We start from the raw sequence: 12,982 nt of genomic DNA, 5'->3' as shown, positions 1-12,982 counted from the left end.
AAAGAAAGACTGTGGCCAGATGTGCAAATTAGGAAAATTGCTGGCTAAGGAATACCTTTCATGAAAAATACATGCTTTTACTCAGTTATTCTTGTGCCTTTTCCTCTTCAGTTAGGAAAATAACATCTTTATTTTTGCAGCTATAAAATACGTAACTAATCACAAAATTTCTAGTATTTTAGAAGCTTTTTCTTTCCTAGTAAAGGGACAAAATCGGAGAAGCTTCCAGTTCATTTATATGAAGTGGATGAAGAAGCAGATAAAGATGAGGTGAGAGAACAGTAATTCCTTACTTTCTATTGCTTTCAGTAAAGAATGGTGGGTAAGGTGAGGTTACAAGTTGGGTTAAGTGTTGATGTCAGTAAACGAAAACAGAGATTAGCTTGAACAGCCTGATTGGAAAAAAATGTAGTTATTTTACCTATCTCCTTTCAAATAGCGTTGTACTCCTGAGATCTGTCATGTGAGTAGAACAAGTTTTGACAGATGGTGAAGTTGAAGTTTTAATACCTAGTGACGTATAATCCTTCAGCTTTCATAAAATCTGTCTTACACTGTTTCTGTATAGAAAGGCATATAGAGAGAAATATTTCATGCAGTTTAATCACAAAGTCGAGTAAAATCATAGGTGAATCTGTTCCAATACGACAGTACACACACTTAAGCATGCATGACAGTATAGCATACAGTGTGAGTTAAAATCAGTTTGTCACAAATTTGAGTATAGGATAAGACCTGGACATCCATCATGGAAACAAAAGCTAAAAAAATTGACTAAAACTCTAAGGTATTTTCTTTTTTGTCATTGGCTTAGGGAAACTAGAGATATCTATAGCCTCAAGCAATCTTCAAGTATGTTTCAAATGTCAAAGACTTTTTTCAGTAACTGCTTCTGTTATTTGTGTGATTTCAAAACACAGTGTTTAAATGCCAGTGTTTTCTTTTCTTACGAGTACTTGAACTCTTGCATCACAGAAAAGAATTAAATAATTTTTTTTTTGTGGTTTTTACTCTTTGACAATTACTTTGCTTCTAAATTCCTTGTATTCAGAACTGCTGCATAAGAAATAAAAGTAGTTCCTTACAAGTTTTCCTGGATTAAATGTGAAAAAATAGTCCAGGGAGTGCATCTGAATAGGTAGATTCCTGAACAGATAGTCTCAGGATGCTGTTTCTCCAGCGCTGGTATTAATCTGCACTGTGGTATTTGGACAAATAATTTCATGCATCTGTATCCAAATCTTCCTACTTGTAAGATGGGAATAATTATGTTCTCTGTTATGCTGAAATTAAAAAGACTTGGCATTATTTACTCTGGTAATATTTCTGACAACAGAAGTGAGTTAAACATGAAAAAAATTAAACAGAGATATAATTGACTGTGCTTGTTACTAGGAAAAATACGGCTAGAAAGTAAGTATAGTATGAAAAACTATAGCTTGGCTATCATCAAGTGGCATGTTTTTTACTAGGAAGTATAAGTGGGGAGGACTTCCCGTTTCCTTCTGCCCAGCTTCCTGTTAGAGCAGGCAGGAAAGTCATATCTCTTTCAGAGGTAGAGTCACTGGAGAAGAGGTCTGTTACTCCTTGTTGAAGAACTTAAGATATAAACACAAGAAAAAAGCATGCTAGGAAGAAAAGGGAGCTTAATGGGAATGGGGACACACACACCATAAATTCTTTCCTCAAGGGAAGAGTTAATGCAAGAGGTTTTTCTTTCAAACGTTAACATCCTTGTATGCCAAAAAGCATATACGCAAATGTTAGATTAAAAGTTATTTCATCTTGTTTTTGTTTCGCTTATGTTTGTGGGTTTGGTTTTTTTTTAAGAAAGCTAATTTATTATGAGAATGATAGAGAACAAAAAGCTGCAAGTGATTAAAAATTGGAGAAAAAACCGATAAAAATTAGTTTAGTCTTGCACCATTAAAAAGGAGAGAATTACCTTTCTGAAACTAATTCGGGCTATCAGGCCATCAGGTTGGTGTTTGTAAACAGAATTTTTAAATCAGCCTGGGGTATAGGATCAAGATAAGGAATTGTTTCTGTTGGAACTGTTGCTGTTGAAGTAAACTTTGGAGCCGAGTTTGTGGGAAAGATCATTAAAAAAAGCGAAGCACAGTGTGCAGCAGTAATAATAAAAGTGAGGAAATTAACTTACCAGTTGGAAACAGGAAGTATGTTTTCAGTGTAAGAGTCGTGTGTTAACTACTGGGTTCTGGGTTCCTTTGTATTAACACGTGGTGGGCTGGAAAGATTCAGTAGCTTTTTGGCTCTGTAGCCAGGAATTCTGCCTGACAGAAAGAAATAGTGTAATTAGAGAGGCCCAAATGACAGTTTTATTGTTGGGAAACATCATGCAGTTCAACACATTTGGGAAACAGTGTACCTCAGAGACTCTGAATTGGAAAAAGAGTCTTAATAGAGCTAAATCTTAATTTTTGTTAACACAGATAATGAAGGAATTCTTGTCATGTCAGGTGATCCTATGTATGGTTTGTGAAATTGCAGAAGAGTGTTGGTTGTTTGGTGCCAAGTTTTGACCATAACTCATCATTTAGTCATCATCTTATACTTGTAAAGATGGTTTTAAAGAATCCTTTCCTTGGGGATAACTCCCACTGGTGGAGGTGGAGAATCATAGTTGGAAACCCAGTGTTTTAAGGTGTTGTCTCTGTATCTTGATTGTTGTACAAGAAAAATAGTTATCTAGGTAATAGAACGGGGTGGAGGCTGATGACTTGAAAATATGAAACAAGTGGACTGTGTTGCTTGGACAGTGAGACTCATTGGGGCATATGAAAATTTACTGAGTATTTCTGGTCTATGCTTCTGGTGCGTTATATCAGATGCTCTGATAGTTGGTGACTGTGTCTTCCTTACTGGGCCTAACTTCCATAGTATCAAGCTGACTAGAACTTTTGAAGGAAAAGATTAATGCATCTTTTGCCTTCTGTTTGCAGTTTTTTGAAGGTCATGTGCATATGTTTGTGAATATGCAAGCTAGACGGACTAAATAACCTGTAAATAAATTAACTAGTAACTTTTTACAGAATGTTCCTTGATTTAGTTCCAGAAACTAATTCATATTATTCCAAAATTTGGTTTTAATGTTCAGTTGTTGAACTAATGACTCTGTCTCCCATATGTAATCACTTGTTGTTGTATGTTCTCTTAATAGCTGAGAAAAGGAATTAGAAAAAGTAGTGGAGGCACTTGGGGAAGTTTTGTGGTTTTGTTTTCAACTGGATACTCAGCTAATTTTGAATGTTTAGTTAATAAATTATTAGGAGTATTTCTCCTCTCGATGGTTGAAAAATCTTCCTACACGTCTAGTTCATTGATGTATTTGTTGTGTCAAAATGGGTTACATCAACTGGAAACCATGGTAAAGTCAGCTTGGTACTGCTCTAAAAGATTACTTGAACTGGTGATATAATATTTATTCTGTGGCAATTATAAATCTGTCATTTTGATCGGTTTTGATAGTAGAGTACTGCTTTTTGGTGGTAGTTAACATCCTGTGGGTTTTCATGTAGTTAAGTTCCATCAACTGGTGGATGGAAGCGGTATACTGGCAGCGGGTGTGATGCATGCATTGGATCTGCTGTTTGTGAACTTGCCATTACTGCCAAGTTTGGTCTTATTCTCTTTAGAAAGCTTTGATTCTGATCTGTAAAAGGGCAGATCCAATTCAAGAATTCAAGACTTAGTTCTCTGTAAATTCTTAAGTAAGTAATATCTTGGAAGTAATACGTATAAAGCAAAATGGCTTGCGAAATCTTGATTGAAGTTTTGGACAAGCATGAGTCTACGTTGTTCTTTTTGGTAATAGAAACTTGGTAAAAATTCTTGCACTGCAGCATTAGAATACATGAAAAAGCTTACAAAGTAAATCTAAGAAAATGTTTTGAGTGTTCCCTCTTTCCCCTATTTCAGTGGGATTTATCTAGCTATCTAGAAGTTAGATCATCCTGCTGGCCATAGAGAAAGCCCATCTAAGTGGCCAGGTTACCTATCAAAAGTTAGAAAAGGTCAATCTCATTCCTGGTCTTTAAATAAAATAAATGGAATTAGAAAGCTATAGAATTTCAGCAGGGACTCATAGTACATTATTATCATTACATTATGAGCATAGCTATTCCATCTTTTAAAAATGACTTCTGAAATTTTTGATAAATACAACAGTTTCAGACTGTGATGCAAAACTTTACTTCCCCCCCCATCTCCCTTTCTTCATCTCCAGGACGCAGCATCTCTTGGGTCTCAGAAGGGTGGAATAACAAAACAAGGATGGCTGTACAAAGGCAACATGAATAGTGCAATCAGTGTGACAATGAGAGTAAGTTTAAAAATGTCTTACGCGTGGTAAAACCGAACACCAATATTAAATATCACTGTGCCTTTGAGAATTCAATTTGTATGTGATTTACTTCTAAAAAAAAAAAAAAAATAGTGTGGGATGAAAGAGGGAAGCTTGTATGTAATTTATAGCTGTGAAATCTTATTTTCCTTTTATTCTACTTAAATCAGAGAAAATGCATTAAAAATCCAGTATGTGGGAGAAGTCCAGTGTTTTAAATAATTTTCTTAACTGGAACCTGATGTGTTATTAGTAGAAAAGGGGCTATGTAATGTGAGTTTTAATTTGTATTGCCTCTTTATTTAGAAACGAACTTAAGTTATTTTTACGGTTATCACAATAAATATCTATTATGTATAGTATTGTAGAGCCAGTTTTAAATACCTTTCCATGGGTCAAAAATACTTTCAAATAATATAGTACAATCTTGCTGCAGGTTTTTATTTATTTATTTTAATTAATGATTTCTGGTTTATTTTCTGAGGATACTGATTAGGTTATGTATAAATAAAAGCTTTTTTCTATAACCTACTGTGTAAATAGCACTTATGGGTTTTGTAATATGAAGGTGATTAATACTAGCATTGTAATTGTTTTTCTTTCCTCCTTTCTTTTCACTAGTCATTTAAAAGAAGATTTTTCCACTTAATTCAACTTGGTGATGGATCCTATAATCTCAATTTCTACAAAGATGAAAAAATATCGAAAGAACCTAAAGGATCAATATTTCTAGATTCATGCATGGGAGTGGTTCAGGTAATTATATTCTGCATGTTCTCCAGTTAATTCTGTATTTGATAGCAAATGGATTTTTTTGAAATACAGATAACTTTTGTCAGATGTAGATAAGTACCTATTATGAAGAGGAACAATTAGACTTGCTGCATCTTGCAAAAACAGCGAACGAGATTTTAAAGGGCAGGAGTCTGAATTCTAAAAATGTTTCTGAAAAAAACATAAATTACTAGTTGATGTCAAGTATTTATCAAAAATATCAAACAAAATTTTAAGGCAAACACACAAAAAAACCCAACCTTAAATCATGGCAAAGTAATGACAGCATAAAATTAAAGTTCATTTCAGTTACATTTTGTGCTTCCTTGAGCTGTAAAATGTTTTGCATAGCTTCTTGTGTGGGATTTTTGTTGTGGGAATTGTGTTAAATTCAGTCACCCTTCCAGATGCTTTCATTTGACCTTTATAATGTTACTTTTATGTGCTTTTCTTTATTTTAAAAAGTTAAGGGCTTTGGTAAAATGTTTGTCAGTAGCAAGTGCCAAAGAAAAGATTTTTTTTTTTTTTTTTTTTTTTTTTTTCTTCTTGTGATTCTATTATGTATTTACAGTACAGCATGTAACTGTTTTGTTAGGCACAGCATACCTGGAAAAAACACTTGGGTTTTAGGGTTTTGTTAACTTGGATAAAAATAGGCGAAGTTTAATAAAAATGTATTTCTTAAATAATTTTTTTTTTTTTAGTATAAAGTTGTTTGAAGATTTATGCAGAGAGATACAACAGCTTTACAGAGGATTATTTTTTTCCAAATATTGTAATAATATTTTTGGGTACACATTTAATAGATACTTCGCATAGAAGGTCTTATAACTAATAAATTTAATCATATTGTAAGTTCTATGTACAGATTTACACAAAATATTCTGCCTTAGGGGTACAATTCTGGCCAACTCCAGTGAAATGAGTTTGATTTGTGTTTTTAAAACAAACCAACAAACAAACAAAGTGTTCCTAAACACAGTTGTAGTCTTTGTTTTACACTTAAAAGGTATCTCTCCTACTGCTCCTCAGCTTCCTCTGCTTTGGCACCCCTCTCTCTGATAATATATATTCTCCATCTTCTGGGCTGTTTCTGGCCCCTTTTGTTTCCCAATTAGGCGGTGGCTTATTTCTGGTTCTCAGCCTGGTACAGATTATTGTGGGCACTACAATATTAGTTTACATGAACAGAAAACATTGAGATTTTCAGAAGTTACAAATGAAAAGAAAGGCACTGCAGTGAAGGGAAGTGCGAAGTCTTGCAGCTGGGGAGAACAACCCCAGGCACTGGTACATGCTGGATGGGCCACCCACCTGGAAAGCAGTTGGCAGAAAAGAACCTGAGGTCCTGGTGGACACCAAGTTGAACACGAGCCAGCAATGTGCCCTTGCAGCAAAGAAGGCTAATGGTGTCCTGGGCTGCATTAGGGGGAGTGTTGTCAGCAGGTTGAGGGAGGTGTTCCTTACCCTCTGAATAGCACTGGTGAGGCCACACCTGGAGTCCTGTGTCCTGTTCTGGGCTCTCCAATAAGAGAGACATGGACATACTAGAAAGAGTCCAGCAAAGGGCTATGAAGATGATGAAGGGATGGAGGATGGAGCGTGTCTCCTATGAGGAGAGGCTGAGAGAGCTGGGACTCTTCAGCCTGGAGAAGAGAAGGCTGAGGGGGATCTCATCAATGTATATGAATACCTGAAGAGAGGGTGCAAAGAGGATGGAGCCAGGCTCTGCTCAGTGGTGCCCAGTGACAGGACCAGAGGCAATGGGCACAAACTGAAACACGGGAGGTTCCCTCTGAACATCAGGAAACACTTTGTCACTGTGAGAGTAACAGCACCAGCACAGGTTACCCAGAGAGGCTGGGAGTCTCCATCCTTGGAGATACTCAGAAGCTGCCTGGACATGGTCCTGGGCCAACTGACTTTAGGTGGCCCTGCTTGAGCAAGGGGGTTGGACTAGATGACCTCCAGAGGCCCCTTCCAACCTCTAACCATTCTGTGATTCTATGGTTTTGGTTTTTTTAATCCTGAAAATCCCCTTTTTTTTCTAAACCATCTTTTCATGAAGTCTTGTTCCATACTTTCTGTTCCATCAGTTCAATTCAAGTAACCTGAAATTTCCTCAGGCTTTGTCAGAAGCTTGCTGTTCTACTGCAAGTAAGGTTTTCAGCTGATACAGTATTCATCCGAAGTACAATTTTACTTAAAGTTTATAGTTGGCTTGTGTCTTGAACACTATACTGTATTCTACAGTACCATCAATGTTCATCTTGGCATCTGGATGTTCAAAACTGCATGTAGAAATTTGAGACTAGTTATGGATCAACATCAGGTGCAAAACCAAAATCAGTTAATGCTCACTTCTATGAAGCCAAGAAATCATTCAATGGCTAGAATAAAGGGGGTTGGAAATAGCTATTTTCTTCACTTGAATTGTTGGTGAGAGGCAAGTAAACAAGACTTTGAACTATAAAATATTATACATAATGGCCCTATTCCAGATGTGAGATTTTATTATTTTATATAATGTACTGTATCCTCTCTGGCTGATCTTATTTTATTCATTGTTTTACTGTTACTTATTATTGGTGTTGTATTAGCATCTAGAAACTCATATGGGGAAAAAAAATGGTCTCTTCACAGTAGAAATTGCATTTCCATTTAATGGGAGAGGAAAATAAAATAAAAAATTGTAAGGACCCCAGCAACTGTACTTTGCAGTAGTCTGACTTGGAATTCATAGAAATGGTTGGTGTTCTTAGGCAGACATGCTTACAAGCTTTTGTTCTCAGAATCAAACTACTTGTTTCAGAGTAAGTCTTTTTTGGTGAGGGGGGATTAGTTCCTATTGCATTCGTATAACATTTCTCATTTCTGTTTTGAGTTCGTTTAGTACATATGCTTGCTTATTTTTCAAAGGCCATAGATGCACAAGAGAGAAAAGTGCTGACTTCACTAACAGACATTAAAGATAAAGCAGAATATGTTCCTTCATCAGTACTTGTATAAGAGGAATACTGAATATGTGGAATAGGTTTCTTTTTCGTTTGGTGTTTTGTTGTTGTTTTTGCTGTTGTTGTTGGGGTTTTTGGTTGGGGTTTTTTTTGTGTTGTTTTGGGTTTTTTCCCAAAACTTAAAAACATTGAATGAAAAGACAGGAATTCCCAAAATACTGTTTGGGGCTTTTTTGTTTTTGTTTTGTTGGTTTTTTTGTTTTGTTTTAATGCTTAAGTATATTGAGACTTTTCTGCATCACAGAGAAGTGCAGTTACATAATATATGCAGTGTGTATATTCACACATGCAGTCATATATATATAGGCATAGTTGCTCTAATTCAGTGATTTGTGAAAACTGAGAAGTGTGATATGTACCACCTGTGTCAAGGCTTTACACTGTGAAAGTTAAAGGTTACTGTTCTTAAGATTTTTCATTTACTTCTGTACTGATTTTAATTGGCAAGACTGCCTTAGATCTGGAGTCCATACATCTGTTTGTATCCTCCTTAGCAGAAACTTATCTTTGGTAGAAAGCTGACTGTTTTGCCAACCAATAGTTAGTCTGTTAATTGAAAAATCTGAGGTATAGCGAAACTAAAATGTAATTTGGCATTTAACTTTAAACAAACAAACAAAAAATTCCCCAACCATTAAGTCTGTCTTATTGTTTGTTTTAATGTTTATCTAATGAATTATCAATTTTTTAAATTAAATTGATGGTAATGTAGAATTTTCGTTTAAGACCTGTGAATTCATTCCCAGGAACACAAGTCAAGCTAGGCAGCATTTGAAGCCTTGATTTAAATTGTGCAAAAAGGATAATAATAATGGTTGAGGAACAAAGGAGGAATTGGTTCCCAGCTTTGTGTATATTTAAAAGACTAGCAATATCAGGACATTCAGGGTTGAGGTTGGTTGTGATTTAATCTCTGGTATAAAATCCCAATGTGCAAATGGTTCTCACTCACAGTTTCATGGGGTTTTTTTTGTCAGCAGATCTTAGTTAGCTTCACTTCTAGGTGATCTGAGTACATGAAGACTTGATATTTGGAAATTTTATTTTTTGTTTTTTAAAAATGATTACAAGCAGAATGATGAGGGGAAACTGCAAAATGAGCTGTTGTCTTTCATACTTCCACTTGTTGCAGTGGTACAAAAAACTTCAAAAGGTCAAGTGTCAGAGGAAAAAGTGTAATTATAATACACTTGTTCAAAATATCAAACTATATTTTTGTTAAAAGATCTGAAATAGATATAACTTCCTTTGATTGTGAGTAGACAGCATGTAAAGATATTGTAAAGATCTTTTATTTTCTTATAGAACAATAAAGTCAGACGTTTTGCATTTGAGCTCAAGATGCAAGACAAGAGTAGTTACCTTTTAGCTGCAGATAGTGAACTTGAAATGGAAGAATGGATAAACACTCTGAACAAAATCCTTCAGCTTAACTTTGAGGCTGCAATGCAAGAAAAAAGAAATGGAGAGTCTCATGAAGGTAAGCAGGGTTTATAGCAATGCTAATACAGTTACATGACAAAGTCTACGTACATGTGTTTGGAAATAAAGGCTTTATTGTCGCTAAATTTTTTTGTTTTCTTTGGTCATAAAAATTATAGGCCTTTTCACTGTGTGTTTGAACTGATGAGAATTTTGACCTTTTGGCATTAAAATAACACTGTTCTGTATTGATTCCAATTGAGTTAAGTCCAGAAGAGAATAATGAGACTGATCAGAAGTCAAGAAAAATAGAACCCACAATGAAAAATCAGGACCGAGGCAGTTTAAGGAAAACAGAAAACTTAGGAGGGACTTGTTTTGAAATGTGTAAAATACTGCTGAAAATGGAATAATCTGTTCTGTGGTCACTGTAGGTAGAAGAGTAAGAAATTGCGGTTGCAGTGAGGGACTTAAATTTAGATGTAACTCCCTTGACCACAAATATTTCCCTAACGTACTGAAATAGATTGCTTGGGTGTAGAATCTTTTCTGTTGGAGCCCTTTAAGAATAGGTGAGGCAGATATCTGTAAGGAATGTGATGTAGGTATAGGATAGTCTAGATGTCCTCTCGTACATTTTTCCTTCTGCGAGTGGATGGGGAGGGCAACTGGTACAAGACCAAGCGTACGCATATCCAGAAGAACCTGGAAGAGGTTATAGAAGGTTGTTCTGCTTATAAATAGCACAATATACCAAAAGGGATCATTAGAGTTTAAAATGAGATATCACAGTCTTTGGTGAAGATTGCCAGAATTTAACATGATGTTTGCAACAAAAGCAAATTGGAAAAAGAGAAGCCTATAGCTCTGTGAAAGACGTTTTAGTCAGTGGTCCCAATTGACCTTAGAACTGTAAGATGCTTATAGCTAACTGAATGGTTGCTTTGTAAATCCAGTAACTGTTGGAGAGTGGAGCTGGGAACCTAATGAACAGAGGGGACTTGTTTTGAAATCAAGTTACAGTGCATAGTGGAAACAGTAATGTAAATTTGTGCATTGAGTATCCCCTTTCCCCATGCAGTTATCAAAATCAATATTAAGGCTATTTTCTAGGTAAGATTAGAAATGACTGTTACTTTACCAATTTATGTAACTGGTTACATCCTCCAAGAAGTCACTGCATCAAAATGAAATGATGGAGTTGTCCGCAACCTGTTTATGTTAACAGTTGTCATTTTTTATGGGGTAGGAGTTAAAAAAAAATACAAAAATAAAAAAAATCAGAAATATTTTTGCTACAGAGTCTTGTGAGTAGTTTGAGGGTTTTTTTGTTTGGGTTTTTTAATTTTTTTTTTTTAAATGTGGTTTTATAATTTCAGATGATGAACAAAGCAAAATGGAAAGCTCATCAAGTAGTTTTGATAACTACTACCCTGAAATTGCCAAGGTAATGTATATTGTAAATGCCAACTCAGGATATAAAGTACTAAACATAAGTTAGCCACATGAACTTTCAGTAAAGGTAAGGTATTGTCTTCTAGCTTCCAGTCAGTTTGGGGTGATTTGAAAGCTTAGAAGCTCTTTCATGAATAGATGTGGTTATTGAGCTTCTTCATTTTCTTCTTTTGGAAGCAAACTAGCTACTGTCTTAAAGCTGCTTATATAAATTTTGACATGCTGTTTAAAAGCAGCATGTTTTATTATTTTATTAGTTTATTGCATTTTGTGTATTTTCTGTTGTTTTATTGCATGCAGGTAAGTGCTAAAGTATTTCTGTGGAAACCTAGTTATACTAAAGTCAAGTTTTATTTTTATAGTTAGAAGTCCAGAGGAGCTTAATAGCAGTGATGATGTGAATGTATTTTAAGATGCTTGTGTTTGTAACGAGCTGTCAAGTTCATGGGTACTTCCTGCATTGCCATAGTTCTTGCTTTTCGGTTTTGTTCTTACAGAGGTGTGGTAGAAATAGAAATAAGAATAAAATAAAATAGAAATAAATAGAAAATAACAGTAACTCTTCCTCAGCCCATTAGCAGACTTTATTGCAGTCAAATCAGTGACTTGTGTGTTACAATAGGTTTTGTGAGTTCTCTAAGGGAGAAATTTTTGTTAAATCACCTAAGGCCTGGAGCTGGTGACCTTTTTCTATTGAAGTTGCAGAATCCAAACTCCTTCCTGTGACTTCCTTACTCTTTCTTCTGTGTGGCACAGCCTGCAGTCTTTAAACTTTTCTGCTTGACCATGCTCTGGAATGCTCTCCCCTTCTTTTCTGAAGATCTGTCTGACCTAGTAACCACTCCTGAAAGGAGTGCAGCTTATAAACTGAGAACAAGCAGTAAAACAAATTCTATCTATTACAATAGCTAACATATCAAAAGATCCAGTCAGAATACATTAACAGTCTTTTAGCACCCAAATTGGTTGGCTGACTTAATTCTTTCTGTTACTACTTTGTAATCAACTTAGCACATGTACACAAAAAGCTATTATGTGATAATCTAACTCCAGCTATGGGTGTATTTGGAAATTAATTTGGATTGTGGTGCATACAATCAAGTTTTCCTTGGAAGAGCTGTAAGCATTAAACCGCACACTTACATGAGGCTATGAAAATTTATTTCAGAAACAAATATAAAATTAGATGCTCTTATCGTATGGAAGATTTTTCCTTCTTTATAGTCAGAGTTATTGGAATGCTTAGGTTCCATGTGACTTCCAGAGGGGAGGTTTATTCAGGGCTGCAGCACCTGCATATAGTTTTAGTACTACAAATGCTGCTTCCTGTTTCCATAACCTTCTGATCGGAAGCATGCAGCTCTTTAGGTATTTTTCTAGCGTGTTATTTTTCTCAGCTCTTTAAGCACTGGCTTTTTTTATGCCATGGTTATAACCCATTTAAATTTCTGTTTCCTTCAAAATAAGTTTTTTGGTTTTCCCATTCTAGTTCATCTTTACTAAATACTACCTTTCAAAATAATTTGCTCTAATGTATTTTTCTAGCCTTTTTTCCCTGAGGAGAAGTACAGGGAAAAATCTGCCCATTTGCGTTAGTACGCTGTTTGTGCCTTAACTTGCTTACTTTTTATAAATGCTGTTTGTTTTGAGGATTTTTTCTCCTCTGTTCTTTCTTACATTGTCTTTTCAGCTGTTATTTGGGTTTGGTTCTTTTTTCCCCAGTGGAAGACTTACAAAGCATTGAGCCTTCTTTTAGAAGAGTTTATAGTTGCTCTATTATTTTTGTTGGTTCTAGGAGGAGATTTGCACAATAGCTTACCTCATATCCTTATGAGGAAAGAGAAATTCCTTCAGGGGTGATTGTAGAGCACCTGACAACAGGGAAAAAAACAGTCTTCCTAGGAAAGGTTTAACCCTTGTGAGTACATCTCCAAGCCTTCATTTTTCTATCAAC

The 12,982-nt window shown here is 35.4% G+C and overlaps 1 protein-coding gene across 1 annotated transcript in view; it reads left to right on the top strand.

Moving 5' to 3' along the window:
- Positions 1-12,982, top strand: part of DOCK9 (dedicator of cytokinesis 9) — a 118,437-nt gene that overhangs the window by 32,821 nt on the left and 72,634 nt on the right. Inside the window, exons 5-9 of the mRNA XM_050915435.1 lie at positions 201-270; positions 4,247-4,342; positions 4,985-5,119; positions 9,457-9,631; positions 10,953-11,020. Coding sequence (XP_050771392.1) covers positions 201-270; positions 4,247-4,342; positions 4,985-5,119; positions 9,457-9,631; positions 10,953-11,020 — 544 coding nt within the window. The remainder of the gene's footprint in view (positions 1-200; positions 271-4,246; positions 4,343-4,984; positions 5,120-9,456; positions 9,632-10,952; positions 11,021-12,982) is intronic.

Source organism: Gymnogyps californianus, chromosome 1 (genome assembly GCF_018139145.2).
Source record: "Gymnogyps californianus isolate 813 chromosome 1, ASM1813914v2, whole genome shotgun sequence".
Lineage (NCBI taxonomy): Eukaryota > Metazoa > Chordata > Aves > Accipitriformes > Cathartidae > Gymnogyps > Gymnogyps californianus.
Note: the sequence above shows the minus strand (reverse complement) of the source record. Positions and strands in the feature narration are given on the sequence as shown.